The sequence below is a fragment of the Hyla sarda genome, chromosome 1 (assembly GCF_029499605.1).
Source record: "Hyla sarda isolate aHylSar1 chromosome 1, aHylSar1.hap1, whole genome shotgun sequence".
NCBI classification, from domain to species: Eukaryota; Metazoa; Chordata; class Amphibia; order Anura; family Hylidae; genus Hyla; species Hyla sarda.
Genome location: NC_079189.1, coordinates 239,146,509 through 239,164,506, shown reverse-complemented (window position 1 = coordinate 239,164,506; position 17,998 = coordinate 239,146,509). Strand labels below are relative to the sequence as shown.

General features: G+C 39.3%; 1 protein-coding gene across 1 annotated transcript in view; it reads left to right on the top strand.

The window, feature by feature from the left end:
- Nucleotides 1-17,607, top strand: part of LOC130366969 (pro-neuregulin-2, membrane-bound isoform-like) — an 83,286-nt gene extending 65,679 nt beyond the window's left edge. Inside the window, exon 2 of the mRNA XM_056569359.1 lies at nucleotides 17,210-17,607. Within this exon, the coding sequence (XP_056425334.1) occupies nucleotides 17,210-17,268 (59 nt within the window). The 3' untranslated portion in view covers nucleotides 17,269-17,607. The remainder of the gene's footprint in view (nucleotides 1-17,209) is intronic.
- The last annotated feature ends 391 nt before the right edge of the window (nucleotides 17,608-17,998 follow it).

The window sequence follows — 17,998 nt, the reverse complement described above, 5'->3', positions numbered from 1 at the left end:
CCAGGATCACCCGGATGACTTGTGCTTCGGACAGCATAAAAAGTAATGACAGGTGCCCTTCAACTGGCTGTAATATGTGGCTTTTAAGTCACTGGGTGTGAAGTACTAGTTCAAAATATACTTTGAGGTAAGTTTAAAATCTTGGAATACGAATTTGCATTTCTACCTTTGATGTCATATGTACATCCAATATGGCTAGATAATAGAAAATTAGCAAGATATTATCGAGGCAAATTTTCAAAAATTCACTCATCTCTAGTTCTAAATTAAACATGAAAAGGATATATTCAAAGTTATAATGCTCTTAAAGCAAGTACGGTAACCTAAGAGGTGTACAGTCAATTTTTTTCACTTAAAATTTGGTTACTCCCTTGAGTCACCACAGAAGTTATCCAGGCATGAGTCCGACACGAAATTATTTTGTGACATTACTTTTATGCGTTTTAAGGGCTCATGCACAAAGACATTTTAGGGCTTAGTGCAGTGTCTGCATATAGATAGACAGGATGAGATCAGACCAAGTTGGATGGAAGTGATCAACATTTTTCTAACTCTGTACCCATAGGCTAGTAAGTATATTAGAATTTTTTTTTTACATAAGAATAAAGACACTTAAAAGCAAGGGAACCTATGGCTTTGGGACACGGAACCATTGGGAGTTTTGTGTACTGATGTGTGCATGGACACTAAGGGCCCTTTTACATTAAATGGACCGTTCACAGGTGGTGTAAACAGGTGATGTGCGACTGACGGTAATGAATTTATTAGGCCACATGAACTTTTGATGAGAATTTGTGCGGCCCGGTTGCCTTAAAGGGGATTTTTTTTAATAAACTGTTGCCAGAAAGTTAAACAGATTTGTAAATTACTTCCAGTACTGCTGTATAATACAGAGGGAGTTCTTTTCTATTTGAATTTCTTTTCTGTCTGTCCACAGTGCTCTCTGATGACACCTCTGTACATGGCAGGAACAATTCCCTGTAGCAAACCCTTCCTGCTCTGGAAAGTTCCTGACATGAACAGAGGTGTCAGCAGAGAGCACTGTGGTCAGACAGAAAAGAACAACTCAACTTTCTCTGTAGTATACAGCAACTGATAAGTACTGGAAGTATTAAGATTTTTTTAATAGAAGTAATTTATAAATCTGTTTAACTTTCTGGCATCAGTTGATTTAAAAAAAATATATGTTTTCCACCAGAGTACCCCTTTAAGTTGCCTCAGCAAATAATCATCTACAGTCCCCTGATCTATATAATGATGTACAGTATCTGTCAAAATTTCAAGTTATCATAAATAAAATTTTTAAGTTGCTTTAATAAATTACCAGATATGAATGATATTCTTATAGATTTGATTTTACGGACACTTTTTTTGTTTGATTCTGGTTATCCTGATTATTCTTTACCATGTGTGAACAACAAAGACATCTTATATATTTCTGAGATCTGCTTTATACACCAAATTAGTCAGCACCTCCTATTAGGGAAAAAAAATGTGGAGGCGCAAATCTGCTGTGTCTGCAGTAATATGCAAGGACAAAAATTCTGCAGCCTTTTGTAGTTGATAAGCTATAGGCAAAGAAAAAATAAAATCAATGACTGAGTATACTATATCTTCACACATGCATTGTGCGGCTGCATTCTTCTGTGTGCTCGTGATCTCATTTGTTGTTATGAAATAGATATCTAAACAGAAGCCATTAACGGGAGCTGCCGAAAATTTCACTTCATTACCTATTGTATATTGTGACATCTTGCAATGAAACAGTCATTTTCTATTAAACAAGATGTTTTCTAATGCAGTCTCCTACAATCCACTCATGTTATAAAATGAACCTGTTTAGAAACATAGCAGACAGATGAAAATAATATTTTAGCTATTTTTTCAGAAAATAATTCTTGCCTTTATGGCACACAGCAGATCTGTTAAATGGAAACTGTTATTTTTAATTATATTGTTCTTTTATTACATCTTTTTATACTGTATAGCAGAATAGGACAACTTAGAACAGTAAAAACATTTTACATTGTTGGGATGTATAAACGGGAATTGTGTGATGTGTAGAACAGCTAGGACTGAGTGGATTACCATATGGGAGAGCCAAGGGAAAAGTTTAGTTTGGGAAATTTTGGGAAATTGTAAAAGAGGGTTTACTGAGAGGGTGCAAGACAACGTGATCTTGAATATTAGAGAATAGGGCAACAACAGTAGTAGACAGGGCTCAAGTCCTGCAGGAATGCATGGGAATGGAGTTTCTGCACTTTTTTTTAACAGCAGGAACACTGTTTCCATTAGGAGGAGTCCTGCAGGACCAGCTGTTGAGTGGAAATACGGGGTGAGTTCTCATACTTTTTTCCCAGGACATGACCCCTGGTAGTATAGCACATAATAAAGTCTGTCAAAATATGAAAAATGGGCCAGGGTCAGAGGATCTGAGCGGTCCTGCATATAGGAGTACTTGGTAAGAAGTAGACTGACAGACATGGTTGCTGTGGAAGTATTATCTTGTACTTTCTCATCGGTAGCATTAGTATGGAACAAGACAAGAAGGTAGGTGATGGATCTGTTTCTACATACGCATTTGCTTTCAAGTAACCTACCAATAGAAATTAGTTTATTTCTGTTTTCATTAAAAGTGGTGTGCTGTCAGATAAAGGAAATAGCTGAAATCACTTGGAACTAATTGGACTATCAATGAACCTCAATCTTCTTAAATGTGTTATCACCATAAGGTAGGAATTTCTTCCTATTCTTATCTACAGCATGGGATGCAGCTTAATTATACTCACCATGAATTGTTGTTCATTCAAGCTTGCAAATGGAGAATAATCAAGATTTTTCTTTTCTGAGGTTTGATAAAATATTTACTACATTTTCTGTGATGATGGATACATCAGTAGACAGTGGTAAATAGACATTGACATCTTATCACAGTAGAGACTCACATGCAAAAATATCAGAGAAAGGTGAACTTGCACTCACCAACCATGTAGTAGACTTTGATCCACGGGACCTCCGTGCGGCAGGGAGACTTTAGGATGGGAGCGCTCAGAGGCTAACAGCCGTTTTCGCACACAGGTGTGTGCAAAAACGGCTGTTAGCCTCTGAGCACTCCCATCCTAAAGTCTCCCTGCCGCACGGAGGTCCCATGGATCAAAGTCTACTACATGGTTGGTGAGTGCAAGTTCACCTTTCTCTGATATTTTTGGATTGCTTGCTATTTTTTCTAAGAATTTAGCACCCGACCAGTATATACATTATCAGCTACGGCCACTGAACACTTATCAGACTGTGCGAATATATTATTACTACAGGCAGAATATAGTAAGACTGTGCCTTCTGTCCCCTTTCGGATGTTATATATGATACCTACCGAGACTCACCTGCGTTGGAAACCCTGATTAACCAATAATAAAAACCAAAACATTAAACAAAGTACTATGTCATAGAGACAAAGGGGTAGAAGTCTCATAGACTTTCAGTGAATTTGTATACCACATAATCAGCTTTTGAAGGAGAGCCAAGAAAAATAAAGAGAGTTCCCTGCTGACCGCTTCTGCCCCCTTGTTTTTGTCATTGCCAGTAGTTACAGCACCTAGACCTCCACCAGTCACAACTTCTTACATGTCTCTATGACATGTCCGAACTTTGTTGAAAGTTTAGGTGCCCTTTAACTAATATTAGTTCACGACTAAAAGACAGTAAATGGTGTGATCTTCCATGATCATCTGTCTTAGTTTCTATTATGTCAGGAATATGAGGCAGGTATCAAGGCTAACCACGTAGAAGAGTTCCTGCAATAAAGTACAACTTGGTGGGATATAGAAAATAGCAGAAAACATGAACAGATGTTTCCACTTTCACTTTATTTCTAAGGCTGGGTTCACACTATGTTTTCTCCCATACGGGAGCGCATACGGCAGGGGGGAGCTAAAACCTCGCGCTCCCGTATGCCTTCGTATGCGCTCCGGTATATTATTCATTTCAATGAGCCGGCCAGAGTGAAACTTTCGGTCCGGTCGGCTCATTTTTGCGCCGTATGCGCTTTTACAACCGGACCTAAAACTGTGGTCAACCACGGTTTGAGGTCTGGTCGTAAAAGCGCATACGGCGCAAAAATGAGCCGACCGGACCGAACGTTTCACTCCGGCCGGCTCATTGAAATTAATGACATACGGGAGCGCATACGAAGGCATACGGGAGCGCGAAGTTTTAGCTCCCCCCTGCCGTATGCGCTCCCGTATGGGAGAAAACGTAGTGTGAACCCAGCCTTACTTGGTTAATGATATCAATTTTCCATAAAAGTAGTTCAACACAACATGGAGGCCTGCTATCGGTACACTCAAAATGATTCACTTGCATAACAATCACTTGGTATCCACACATAGAGAAAAGCAGTGTAGTCAAAAGCTAATAATCGCACACTGTACATTTTGAGATATATTGCGTTTAAAGACTCCAGCAGCCCACAGCCTCAACTACTTAGACTATTGGGTTGGTGTCAGTTCCCACCTTATGCAGTTTGAAAGTGTTTTCCTAGAGTGTCTTTACCGAGATATATTTCTATGATGAGCACTTTGGCTGGGATTCTTATTTTCCAAACTGCTGTAAAAATGATATGTTTTTACTATGATTTCCACAATTGGGGAAATCACAGCAAAATAGAAATAATACTGCAAAATTTCAAAAGTTTGAGATTTTAATACTTGATTCCCTACATCAGACCAATGGAAATGCAGTTATGAGGTGCATGCGGCGCTTGTATAGCTGTGGTTGTGTGTGGGAAGGCCATCAATGTCATTAGCTGTTGTCATATGTTGTGTTATTGGGTTTATTCTGTACTTAAAGGGGTACTACCATGCTGACAACTTATCCCCTATCTAAAGGATAGGGGATAAGTTGCCTGATCATGCAGGGTCCCGCCGCTGGGGACCTCCGCGATCTCGCATGCAGCACCTCGCTCTCATCAGGCCCCGGAGCGAACATCCACTCCGGGTCTGATGACGGGGCTGGTGATCGTGACATCACAGCTCCGCCCCTGTGTGACGTCACACTCCTCCCCTCAATGCAAGTCTATGGCGGGGGTGAGACAGCTGTCTCGCCCCCTGCCATAGACTTACATTGAGGGGCGGAGCGTGATGTAACATGGGGGCGGAGCCGTGACGTCAAGATACTCCGGCCCCATGATCGGCAGTCATCAGACCCGAAGCAGATGTTCGCTCCGGGGCCTGATGAGAGTGAGGTGCTGCATGCGAGATCCAGCGGCTGGACCCCATGCGATCAGGCAACTTATCCTCTATCCTTTAGATAGGGGATAAGTTGTCAGCACGGAAGTACCCCTTTAATTATGCATGGTTGTTACATTTTAATTTTACCTTTAAAACAAAGGGCCAGAGATGTGATTGGTTGTTATGGGCAAAGCCAGTAATTTTTTGTTCCCAGCACATTAGTAAACTTGGGCCAAAGCCTACAACTGCATCCAGTCTGTTTATTCATTGTTTAGATGAAAAATGAAGTAAGTAGCACTATGGCTTATAGAGGTGATGCTACTATGAACACACACCCTATCCACAGGTTGGACCTCCTGCAATCTTCATAATAAAACTCCCAAATGCAGTGTACATACCATGTATTGTTTATGGGTGTTCTGAAAATAGTTCGGTACAGTGCTCTGCAGACTTAGGCACAGACAATGGATGGAGCTGGCTTGAGCATGCACACTTTCCCTTCATTCAAATTGTATCTTCTGGAGGCCAGTTCTCAAGACTGTGGGGGGTCTCAGGAGTCAGACTCCTGAGATCAGACACTTATGCACAATCCTGTAAATAGGAGGTAAGTTTTGTAATAGGAGATATTGTTTTGTATCTTCGGCTCCTATACGGACCTATTTATTTTACAATACTAACAGGCAACAAACAAACTCAGATCTTGCAGTCATATTGCCTCCCATCTGTCCCCTGTTTATTGCAAATGTAAGTAAGGATTAAGGGAACCAATGAAACTGAATATTACTGTAGGATCAGACTACACAGGGTTTGTTTGTTGTCTGTTACCAGATAAAGATGTAGGTCTGTGTTTGATCTCTACAAACAGAAGCTACAGTATATATTTTCGTAAAAAGTTTGCAAAGTTGCTTCTGTCTTCTTTTTACATGCTTTAGAACCATCAAATATGCACGGCCTTTAAGCACTTAAAAAAATATTCAGTATGTCTTTTGTTACATGAGAAAATGATTCTCCTCGGTTTATTTATAGAGATAGCAGATTAATACCAGGGCTATGAACACATTACCAAAAGAGTTTGGAACTTAGCGGTTGTTATTTAAGCCAGATTTCAACGACTTACAGCATCGAGACTGACGGAGATTCTGTGTTAACACTGGAAAAGAGAAACTTACGATACCTAAGATGTAGGAAGACACAATCCTTATTACAATGACTTAGCTAAATGTTTAATTCTGTCATCAGATCTACTGTTATCTCCAGTATAAATATTATTGGGAAAATATTATTGGTAAATATTGTGTATTTGTTAATAAAGCGCTGTTTATACTTTAAAGGGAAACTCCAATGGAAAACAAATGTGTTCAAAATAACTGTTGGCAGAAAGTTTAATAGATTTGTAACTTACGTCTATTAAAAAATCGAAATCCTTCCAGGACTTATCAGCTGCTGTATACTGCAGAGGAAGTTGTGTAGGCCTTTGCAGTCTGAACACAGTGCTCTCTGCTGACACTTCTGTCCATGTCTGGAACTGTCCAGAGCAGAAGCAAATCCCCATAGCAGACTTATCCTGCTCCGGACGGACAGAGGTGTCAGCAGAGAGCACTGTGGTCAGACAGGAAAGAACTACACAGCTTCCTCTGTAGCATACAGCAGCTAAGTAGTGAAAGGATTAAGATTTTTATATAGAAGTAATTTACAAATCTGTTTAATATTCTGGTATCAGTTGAAAAAAACATTTTTTTCCCACCAAAGTACCCCTTTAAACAGCTATTAGCTAGACACTGTACACTGTGATAGAGGTGAGCTGATCAATATTTACAGATAGTCTTAGAATAAAGCGGATCCTGTACAATGTTAAAAAATAAGAAAATGTAGAGTGGGATGAAACCTACTATCTTGTCTTTTACCTTGTCTAAGTCTTGCTACTTGAGTCATAATCTCCTCGATATTTTTATGTTAGATCTCTACAAGTGTACAGAATAGTAATGTAAGAAGAACATACTGTATAAGATATAGGAAAGGATTGGTTACTTCTGTGTCAGCACCTTGCCTTTCATGTACAAGAAACATCCCTGCTTTATCCTCTAATATATAGCACCACACTGTGAAGGAAACAGTGATCTTGGGATATGAATTAAACAGTCTTCATAAATCATCTGGCTTGTGGTTATGAGTGGTGAAACACGTAGGTCTGCAATGCAGTTAGTTTCCAGTAACCTTACATAAAAGAAACTAACCTGCTGAATTATAGATTAAAGCGGTGGTACTAGATTAGTTATATATAAGCAGCACGCTCTCTCAGTTAGTGTATCTATGACCAAAGCCTTCATCATATAGGAAATAGGTATTTGTCTTCAAACTAATTTGGAATGCAAGAGCCATTTGTAATTGCTGTATAATAGGTAAAGAGCATAGGAAGTTGATGCATTAAGCAAACTCTAAGGACTTGGGCTAAGTTTTTTTTCAAGCTTTTCAATTTGTTGTATCTGAAGAACTGCTTCATCTTTGCCCCATGAGTTGATTTTTGTTCCATAGCACTATTTTGGGGTACATTTATTAATACATTTTTGCAGGGGGGAATGAAAAAATAAAAATAAGTTCACCATTGATTTTTTGTGGTTTTATATTCATACGTTCTGTAAAGGTCCTGCAAAAATGATCTAAAAATGTCCTACAGATTGATGCTTTGGAGATTGCAGGGGTCTCATATTTGAAGATCTGATGGTGCTGCAATTTCTTTTTTATTTGACTATGATAGGCGATCCATGACATACAGATGCATCATTGTATGTTAGTAAGTTAAAAGCTCTATGAATAAGACCATATTACCACTAGTTATACACACACACAAAAAAAAAAAAAAAAACTTTGGGATCTTGAATGAAGTGGGGCTTGCATGCCATAAAAGGGGTACTCTGCCCCTAGACATCTTATCCCCTATCCTTTTATCCAAAGGATAGGGGATAAGATGTCTGATCGCGGGGGGTCCTGCCGCTGAGACCCCCGAAATGTCCGGGCTGGCGCCTAAGGCATTCTGAACCTGGAGCCTTAAAGCTTCCCCCTCAGTTAATGTCTATGGGAGGGGGCGGTACGGCTAGTACATAGAGTTTACTACATGCACTGGATGACTGGGGTGCCATGCCGGAGATCAGGGCAGACATCTTAGGGGTTAGGTGCGGAGTACCCCTTTAATGGGTCTATTACCAGTTATAGGAGATTACACATTTGCTGCCTGAATATTAGACTGCACACAAATCTTTAGACCAATTAGATTTGGATTGAAAGTAAACTCTTTTTGCAACTTTATAAATATTTAATCATTAAGAAAATCTAACTGAGGAATCATTAATTTAGCTAAATAATTAGCTCTTTATTTAAATCTATTCCTTTGTTTTGTTAAAAAAAAAACCTGCATCAAAATAGGTGTCAAAGCACCCTTACAGTGATGCCGTGCCCTGCTTCTGGCTGAATTACAGGTGAAGTAGGTCAGTGGGTCACGTATTGACATTTGTGATATTAATTAGCACTTAGATTTAATCTTCTCAAATCCTTTATCATTCAGAGAGATTCGCGTGCTAATGTGTCTAACCTCTATACAAGGTGAACTTAACTCAGTTATCACTGTAAAGTTCATCATATATTGCAATAATGTCTTCTGTGTTTTTTTAAATCAATGAAATAAGATTTGGTACGCATGATATTTTTGCTTCAGGTGGAAATATCCAGCCCTGTATCTCAATTATGCAGGGCTAGGAGGAGTGGGGGAGGGAGGGGGCATGCATGCTTTAGCTCAGCCCGGCCTCTACAATGTAAAAAGCGTATAGAAAAACATTTCCTTATTTTAGTCAGTTAAGAGACATGTATAATTTGTTTTATGTTCCCATCAGCTATCCACCTATGCCTGCATCATATAGAGCTGATAGTTTTTATTTCAATGGTTAGTTAGAACTTTACAGGTTGACACTAATAGTGGAATTTGTCTACATCTCAGATATCCCTATTAAGTAGGATCTCTGTTTTACTCTTCTACGGTATTGACTTGTGGTATTGGACACACTGACATCATTTAAATAAGATTAGGTTTCCAATTATGTGAAATCCTCATATACAAAAGGCAGTTGTTGAGCATATAAATTATATTTTATTGTATTGTTTAAGCACTTTATCAATTCTTAGAGATTGTTTCACTTGAAAGAAATGTTTCACAAATAAACTGATATCTCTGAGACTACAAGTGAGAGTGTTTACATGTTACTGTAGGGAATATCTCAGAGGACCATAAGTGCTTGGAGATGCTGATGTTGCCATGGCAAGCCTTTTTTTTTTTAAACTGGATTTCAATTTAGCGTTAAACCCTGGGTGTGATGTGATGTTCACAATGGCTTTCAACTGCTTTTATTTTTGTTATTCTGATTTTATTATGGTCTTAACACATTTTACCAAACAAATTAAAATGTTAGTTACTAATATTTATTAATAGTGCCATACCACTATAAACTATAGAAGTATATAAGTCTTCACATTGCCTAGTCTAACTAATATAGGTGTTGACACTGATGTCTGCTTTAGGTTGTGTTTGCACATTCAGGTTTTTCATAGTAATTAATGAATACAAAGACAGGAATGGAAGAAGCCTCAGTCTTTCCTTTACACATGACCTCCAATCATAATCCATTCCTGGCATTGAATTCAATAATTGCAACTAAATTGCTAGACATGTGAACCTACTTTTAGTATAACTTAATATAACTATCCTACTTTTGGGTTGTGTGATAGCACACAGGCATTTGTCACAATAAAACTGTTCCAGCTAGAGTACAGTCTGTACTGTGTTATCTAGACTAGGATGAGTAACTGAGGGCCATAGCATACCTTAGAACTGTGTTTCTCAAGAGTGGTCCTCAAGACCCCCCAACAGCTCATGTTATCAGGATTTCCTTAGTCTTTTACAGGTGTTCTGTGTTGATGTCTGATTCACTGACCACAATTATATCACCTGTGAAAGACTAAGGAAGTCCAGAAAACATGACCTGTCTTGAGGACCACACTTGAGAAACACTGCCTGAGAGGATGGCATCTGGAGGTTACCGTGATTAAAGGACAAATAAATATTTTGTAGTCTTAACACAAGAAAATGTAACAAACACTAAGTAGGATCTCCGTACAGCAGTGTAGGACTTGAAAATTGAAACCCAAGCACAGCAGCATCTGCCTAAAAATGTTTCTTCATCAAGATTTATTGGAGATGCATGACAAATAGGACTCCTCTCTATAACCTAGAATGGAGAGTGCCCAATTTTCAAATAAGTTGTGTGTCCATTGCATTGGGTGCGACATATCCAGGAAGAGAATCAAAATATAATAATCATAATGCTTTCTTGCAGATTAAATCAATCTAAAATATTTATGGTAGGGTCACACAGGGCTCATCCACAGCGTATTTAACATTGCGGATGCACCAATGGCAGTCACAAAAGGACTGCAAAGCGAGCTCTGCAGAGTTAGCTCTGTGTGTCTGCTCATAGCGGCAGATTTCTACAGCGGGAATCCGCCACTATGAGCAGGCACAAAGAGCTACCCTTCCGTAGCTGGGAGCTTGCTCTGCAGTCAGCTTGGAAATACAATGTGGATGTGCCTTGTGTGACCCTGCCCTTAAGGGGTTTAAAAAGACAAACTAACAAGCAACATAAAATAAATAAAAAATTTTGGTCAATTTCTTCCAGAAAAAGCACCACCCTTGTCCTTAGTTGTATAATATGTGTTATTGTATCTCAGTAACATTGAAGCAAATAGAGCTGGGTTGTAATACTACACACAACTTGGTGGACAGACGTGGTGCTGTTTTTGGAAGAAAGCAGATGTGTTTTTTTTCTATAATTCTGAATAACCCCTTAAAGATGCAGGTGTGTATTTTTATGAAAAATGTCTAAACATAGGATATTTTATTATACTAGATGTGGTCAAGTGCTACACAGTAGGCTGTGACTATTTTGTAGGGCCCATATAAATGTTCTCAAACATGACCTAAATTCTTACTATTATCATTTTTCCTAGTTGTTTTCTTGCAATGGATCAGGAGTTCACACCCTGCAGCCCACTATTTACAGCCCCCATCTTGCAGGAAAGAAATACAGCTGTGACTTGTCATCAGGGCCATCTCTACCACAGGGCAAGAAGTGTCACTGTTAGGGGCATGGATTTGTTGAAAGGGCAAGAGGGTGCTGTATATGCTAATACTGTTTGTGCACATAATATGTAAAAGAAACGCACATATTTTTTTCTTGCTGCATAAATAAGTGAGATGTCTCTTATTTATGCAGCTGGAAAAAATATGTTGTTGTTTTTTTTTTACATATTGTGTACAGACAACCACTTTTTACTAGACTTATACTAGAGAACATTAATTTCCAAAATATAGATGCACATTTTCCACGGTTTTACAGAAACATATTTACAAATGAAACAACCTGAACTTACCCCAAATATTGTCTGTTTGTGACTGAATTCAGTTATGCACATCTCATTGCACACAACTTTGTGAATTTTTTGTGTTTTTGTGCTGCTCTTGCCTCTTTTTAGCAGATGGGTGGGGCTTAGCAGGGTGTTTCCTACTGCAGCTTGACACATGTAGGCGGTTTTAACAGGCCACAAGTCCCAGCTGAGCAGAGGTCTGATTAACCATCTTGACAAGCATCAGTTCAGGTCATCAGAAACATGGTCAGGCCAGCTCGTGGTGGTAATATGGACATAAGCATTCAACTGTACACCTATGTGAAACAGGCTTTATCATAGTTCACATCAGAAAATTGTAGAAGAAATATATACCAGCTGGTAGCTATAGTTGATACAAGAATGTGGTGTGTGACGCACACAGCTGATTTTAGAATGTGCATACCCCTAAGAAATTTGGGGCATCTTAATCCAGCACATCTTATTATGTAGACTTGTGTACAAAACACAATCCTCATAAATACCTCCTCTTGTGTTTATCCCTTTAATATCTCTACCAACATACAGAACTCCTAGACATTGTTATTTACAGCTATCCGTATTATTGAGCTTGACATTAATAGACTCCAGCCTTGAGATAATTTCATAAAAGCATGAAATAATTTCCATGCAACTCCACAGGAGAAAAAATTAACACACCTAAATACAGTAGCACACCTCTCTGTAGAAAATAACTTTATTGCACTTGGATAATTGCTAAAAAATATATAAGAGCAAACAGTCTAAAAACACTTAAAATATCCAACTATTTTGGGTAACCCAAAACACTAGGGGGGGGGGGGGGGGCATAACGGCACACCCACCTGAGGACACCCACTATGCATTAAAAGACAATAAATATATGTGTAAGGCACTCTGACTGTACATAGACAATAAACAATATGTATGAGAAGTGCAAGTCTGTGGAGAGATAGTAGCAATATGTGCAAAATTGCAGGGACAATAAACCCCCTCCGTTTCCACAGAATTTACACTCTACACAATATGAATCCTGTTCACTGAAAAGGGCTATCCAAGCTATCAATGTGAGTAGAGACTGGTAAAATACTAAATAATATAGAGAACAGGCCTAACACAGATGGAGGCACGGGTTCAAGCGTAAGTACTTATCATAAGTGGGTGTCCACACTAATGGCCCACGCATTACGTCACCCAACTGGTGACTTACTAAGGGTTAAAGAATAACAAACAGAGGTCCTCCTTATATATGCAATACTAACTCACACCAAACAGGTGTGAGCTCAGAAAGTCCCTCCCCAAACAGTACCTGCATGATGATGCCCGCTGTATTGGAACCGCCAGTTTTCTGTGTCCCACTGGCATATGTCCGGTTATGTGACTAGCCCAATCACATGATCCCCTTGGTCATATATTACACATATCATAATGTACATATATTTTCATAAAAACATATTCACAATAGTAGCAATAACGGGTGCATAGCTCGCCTAATAAGTATGAACTTAATTATATAAGCTACAGATGGCACAATGTCCGATCATGTGATTCAAATGGTTACATGACCCAGGATGACGGAAATAGCTCACGGTGTGTGCCCGTTTTAAGAAATGCACTGATAACAGACATCTTTGTACGCGTCTATGTTACCCATTCAATGTTACACTATCTTGTTCATTACAATTGGCGTAGTTACTCATCAAATCCCCAATCCAATCATGTGACTACCTGTCCGGTCATGTGGCTGTCTGTCACATGACCAGTGTCCCTGCATCCAACATTCATACACCCAGTCAAGTAGATATTCCACTCACATGACCGGTCACAGGGGTAGCGCGATCACGTGATCCACCATCCCCAAGCTGTGGGCCACCACAAACAAAGTTAACTGAGTCTTATAGATCATGTAAGTGGTGTAAGTGGTCCTTCATTGTGGATGGTTAAGTATACTAGAAGCTAGAGGCTAATACATTCTTAGAAAGTTTACCATATAACATCTTGTCCACATGCAATCTTGTGACCAATTATCACATGATGTACTATCCACAAACTAGCTGTGAATAGATTTCCGTGTTATATTCCTTCCAAAACGGCTCCTCCATTATCTCTGTTCCCTGCTATCCAGATCTTCTTCAATATGGTTAAGGAAAAGATCAAACAACTGCCCCCTAACACAATTACAGGGAAGAATCTAACAGTCCAGGAACAGAAAGCCCTTAGGGATTTAATGAGAAATAAAGAATTCCTAATCAAGGAGACAGACAAAGGTGGCAATGTTGTTTTGTTGCCAGTTGAAAAATATATGCGGGAGGCGGAGAGACAGCTTACAAACACCAACTACTATCACAGACCTCCCTCTGATCCCACTTCTGTCTTTCAGAGAAAATGATTGCATTTATTGGACTCAGCTGCAGAGCATGGGCGTATTACTAAGAAAGAGAAGAAATACATGCAGGTAAGTAACCCAAGGATTGCTACTTTCCACATGTTGCCTGAAGTGCACAGAAATGTATATAGTCCACATGGACCCCAGATTATAGGGAGTCTCTCAAAAGTCTTTGTGAAAAAGCGTGCACTTTTTTGGACTATTTCTTACAACCCTTGGTTACTTCTTTACCCTCTTATATCAGGGACTCCATCTATTTGATACAAAATCTAGACGACCTCATTGTGCCGGAAAACACCCTACTCATGACCTGTGATGTAGAATCTTTGTATTCTAATATTTCCCATGAAGATGGAATTATGGCCACCATGTATTTTTTGGATTCACATTCCACTGGAAATCCACTCAGGTTTGTGTTACACCACAATTATTGTTTTTGACCGACAGTTTTTTATTGCAGATCTCTGGTACCGCAATGGGTGCACAATGTGCGCCCTCCTATGCCAACCTCGTTCTGGGGCATTGGGAGAGGACACACGTGTACCCATCGAGGTTTTTCCATAAGGTTTTACGTTGGTATCGCTTCATTGACGACATTTTGTTTTTTTGGCAAGGTTCGACGGAGGAGTGTTTTGAGTTAATCTCCTCCCTCAACCAGAATGACCTGAATATTTACTTGACATGTTCTATTTAACATTCCTCCGTAGAGTTCTTGACTTGAAACTATCCTGTAATGGGAGTCGAGTGGATACAATCCATTACCATAAAAAAAAACTGATACAAACGGCCTTTTGCATTACACATCTTTTCATCCAGGACATGCGCTCCGGGATATTCCAGTAGGACAATTTTCAAGAGTACGGAGGAATTGCAGCAAGAAACAGGACTTCCGACCGCAATCAGCCTAACTATCGGACTGATTTAAAGAACGTGGGTATCCAAGAAGAGTAATATCCAGAGCCTATCAACGGGAAAGAGCCAAAGACAGAATTGAACTTCTGTCCAAACAGAAGAACTTCGATTTATATCAACCGTCAACAACCAATTGGAGCCACGTGGAGTATTCTCTCCACGGATAACTGCATCTGGGAATTAATACCCACGATACCTGCAATGGTACCCAGAAGGGCTCCCAATTTGAGAGACCTTCTATCACACAGTCATTTCCAAAGACCAGCCAACAGAATACAGAGGGGACAAAAGCACCAAGGATATTTTCCGTGTGGAGACTGCAATGTTTGCCAATACATGTGTCCAACACGCATTTTTGTGAATCTAGCCGATGGAAAGAAATATTCTGTCAGGAGATACATTAATTGCAAAACAGCAAATGTTATATATGCAATTGCAATAAGATCTACCACAAAGAAGTAAAGAGGCACTCACCACTTCTGATGCTGAATCTTCTTTATTCGTGCAAAAGGTAAAGGATTAAAACAGTCAGGTCGGGTTAGGACGCCAACAGAGAGCTTGCAGTGACAACGCTGTTTCACACCATCCAGTTATCATCAGACTACGCCCCCCGCCTGGTCCGGAGGAGGTGAAATCCTCTTCCTCCCCTGACGTCAGGATGGGAGCTGTATCAGCTCAGTTCACACACTTGTTACCTGTGTGTGAAACGGTACATACCAAAAATCATTAAAAACATATAAACATATATTAAAAGAATGCAACCTATCAGATAAACATGCTGAGATCCCGTCTGTCATTTAAACCAAGCTCACCTAGAGCGTTCGTTTCAGAGATCCACCTGGCTTCTCTTTGTAAGAGCCATTTTTGTCTGTCTAATCCTTCTTTTGCGCATACCTTTTCTATGCCGCAAAACTTAAGGCAGTTATGATCGCCTTGGTGTTTCTCTCGAACGTGCTCTATGAGTCTAGGAGCTCCTTTACCCAATTTAAGGGAATAGATATGTTCCCTAAATCGGGTATAGAGTGTTCTGATCGTGCAACCGATATAAAATTGGCCGTACAAACAAGATAAGATCTACGTTGGACAAACCAGCCAACAGCTACGAAAAAGAATACAGAAACACTTGTCCACGATCTCCTTGGCACAACAGGATATTGGATGTGATAGGACCCTGACCTCAGTTGCAGACCACTTTTTACGGAACCACCGGGGAAGACCCTTAGGCTTACGGATCTGTGGCTTGAAAAATTTTAGAACAGACATCCGTGGAGGCTCCGTCTCTAACCGGTTATTACAGATTGAGGCCAAATGGATCTTCAATCTGAAGTCTGTATCTCCAGATTGGTTGAATGAAGAACTTCTCTTCATTGGGTGCCTAGGTGAGTAATAGAATAGAGTAGACAAACTCTTTGGTAAGACTATGAATTGGGAGGAATATGTTGGCAACTGTTTTCTTATACTCAGCAGCAGGAAGATATCAGATGTCATGCATGATGCCCAGGAGTGAGTTATGGTGGATTACATTTGGAGGTCTCTTGGACAGGATAGAGGGATACTATATCCTTTGTTAGAATTATCCATCTGGGGCTTACTTTTCTTTTCTGAGTTCCATTCTTTTCTTCTCTCTTCGTTTGTATGTCTTTCTCTTCACTTTCACACTCAATTCACGACTACATGGATGACTTATTCCTGTCACACCATCTCACAATTTTGACAGGGGTGTATTCACCCCCTCAACACTAATATATATTCATTTTTTCACAGTCCACCTGCACAAATCTATTCACTTCTGTGTGTTATGTGAGTGTATATATCTATTGATCCACTTATTTATTTATTTAGTTATTCAATCATGTATTTATTTATTCCCTCTTACATACATCTATCTTCACTCTTTTTATTAGTCCACTCATTGTACTTAGTGTGTTTATTTACACTCAGCATGTCATGTTTCTTTTTTTAACCTCTATCTCAACTCCATTTTTCATTCTTTTTGAGTGTTTTTTCTTTCCCTCTTTTTTCGGATTTTTGTATCATAATTTTGTATTGTATGATATTTGTATTAAATATTAAATTCTTCTTTGTAATTATGGTATCTTTTTGACCAAACTTAATATACTTATATTCACCTGGGCGATCAACATACGATTTGTTGGACCTTTACCATAGTCAAAATGCATGCCAATGTATAACTTTTCTTTTCTTGATTTTGGTCTAGAGTGTGGATTGATACATCTTTGGACTTACCTTTGTGGACCGTTGGACTGGACAGACTGACTTCATGATGGTGCTCAATGAAGTGGAATATTCTATAGGATGAAGGTTAGACAATGGGGTCTGCGTTGTACCCCTGTGATTAGAGAAGATGCTGCTGTTGTCTACTGGACTCTTGATATGAAGAAATTGGACTCTTGACATAAGGAGATTGGATCCTCGATACAAGAGACTTTTGTACCCCATGTTGGTGGGGGACTTCTTTAGGGGAGCCCTCTTGGCAATATGGAGGCTGGACATTTTCAGGGGAGGCCTCTTGGCAATATGGAGGCTGGACATTTTTAACTGCTCTCTATTCTTTGAGTTTCCAAGGGAGATACTGACATTTCTTCAAGAGCCCTATAATAATAATATAATAATACATATTGTAAAAAACAAAACAAAAAAAAAACAATGGACTGTGTACTCTAACTTTGGAGTGGATTGAGTTGATTGGGAGATATGGAGTAAATATATATGGAAGCCTGATTATTTTGCCCTAGCCTCAATGTATATAACACTATTACTGGTCAGGATATGGGATGGGACTACTTTTTAGGGGGTGGTAAGGGGATGAGTTTGGGTAGGGATGGGAGTTTTCATGTTTAATACATAATTTTTCTTGTGCAAGCTTTATGAGTATATATATATGTGGGTTTTGTTCCACCATCATCTTGGTGACTGACAGGTGTGGCGCAGTGGGTTTCCCCTTTTTTTGTAATTTAGTACGTGAGTTTTGTTCTGCAAATCCTCT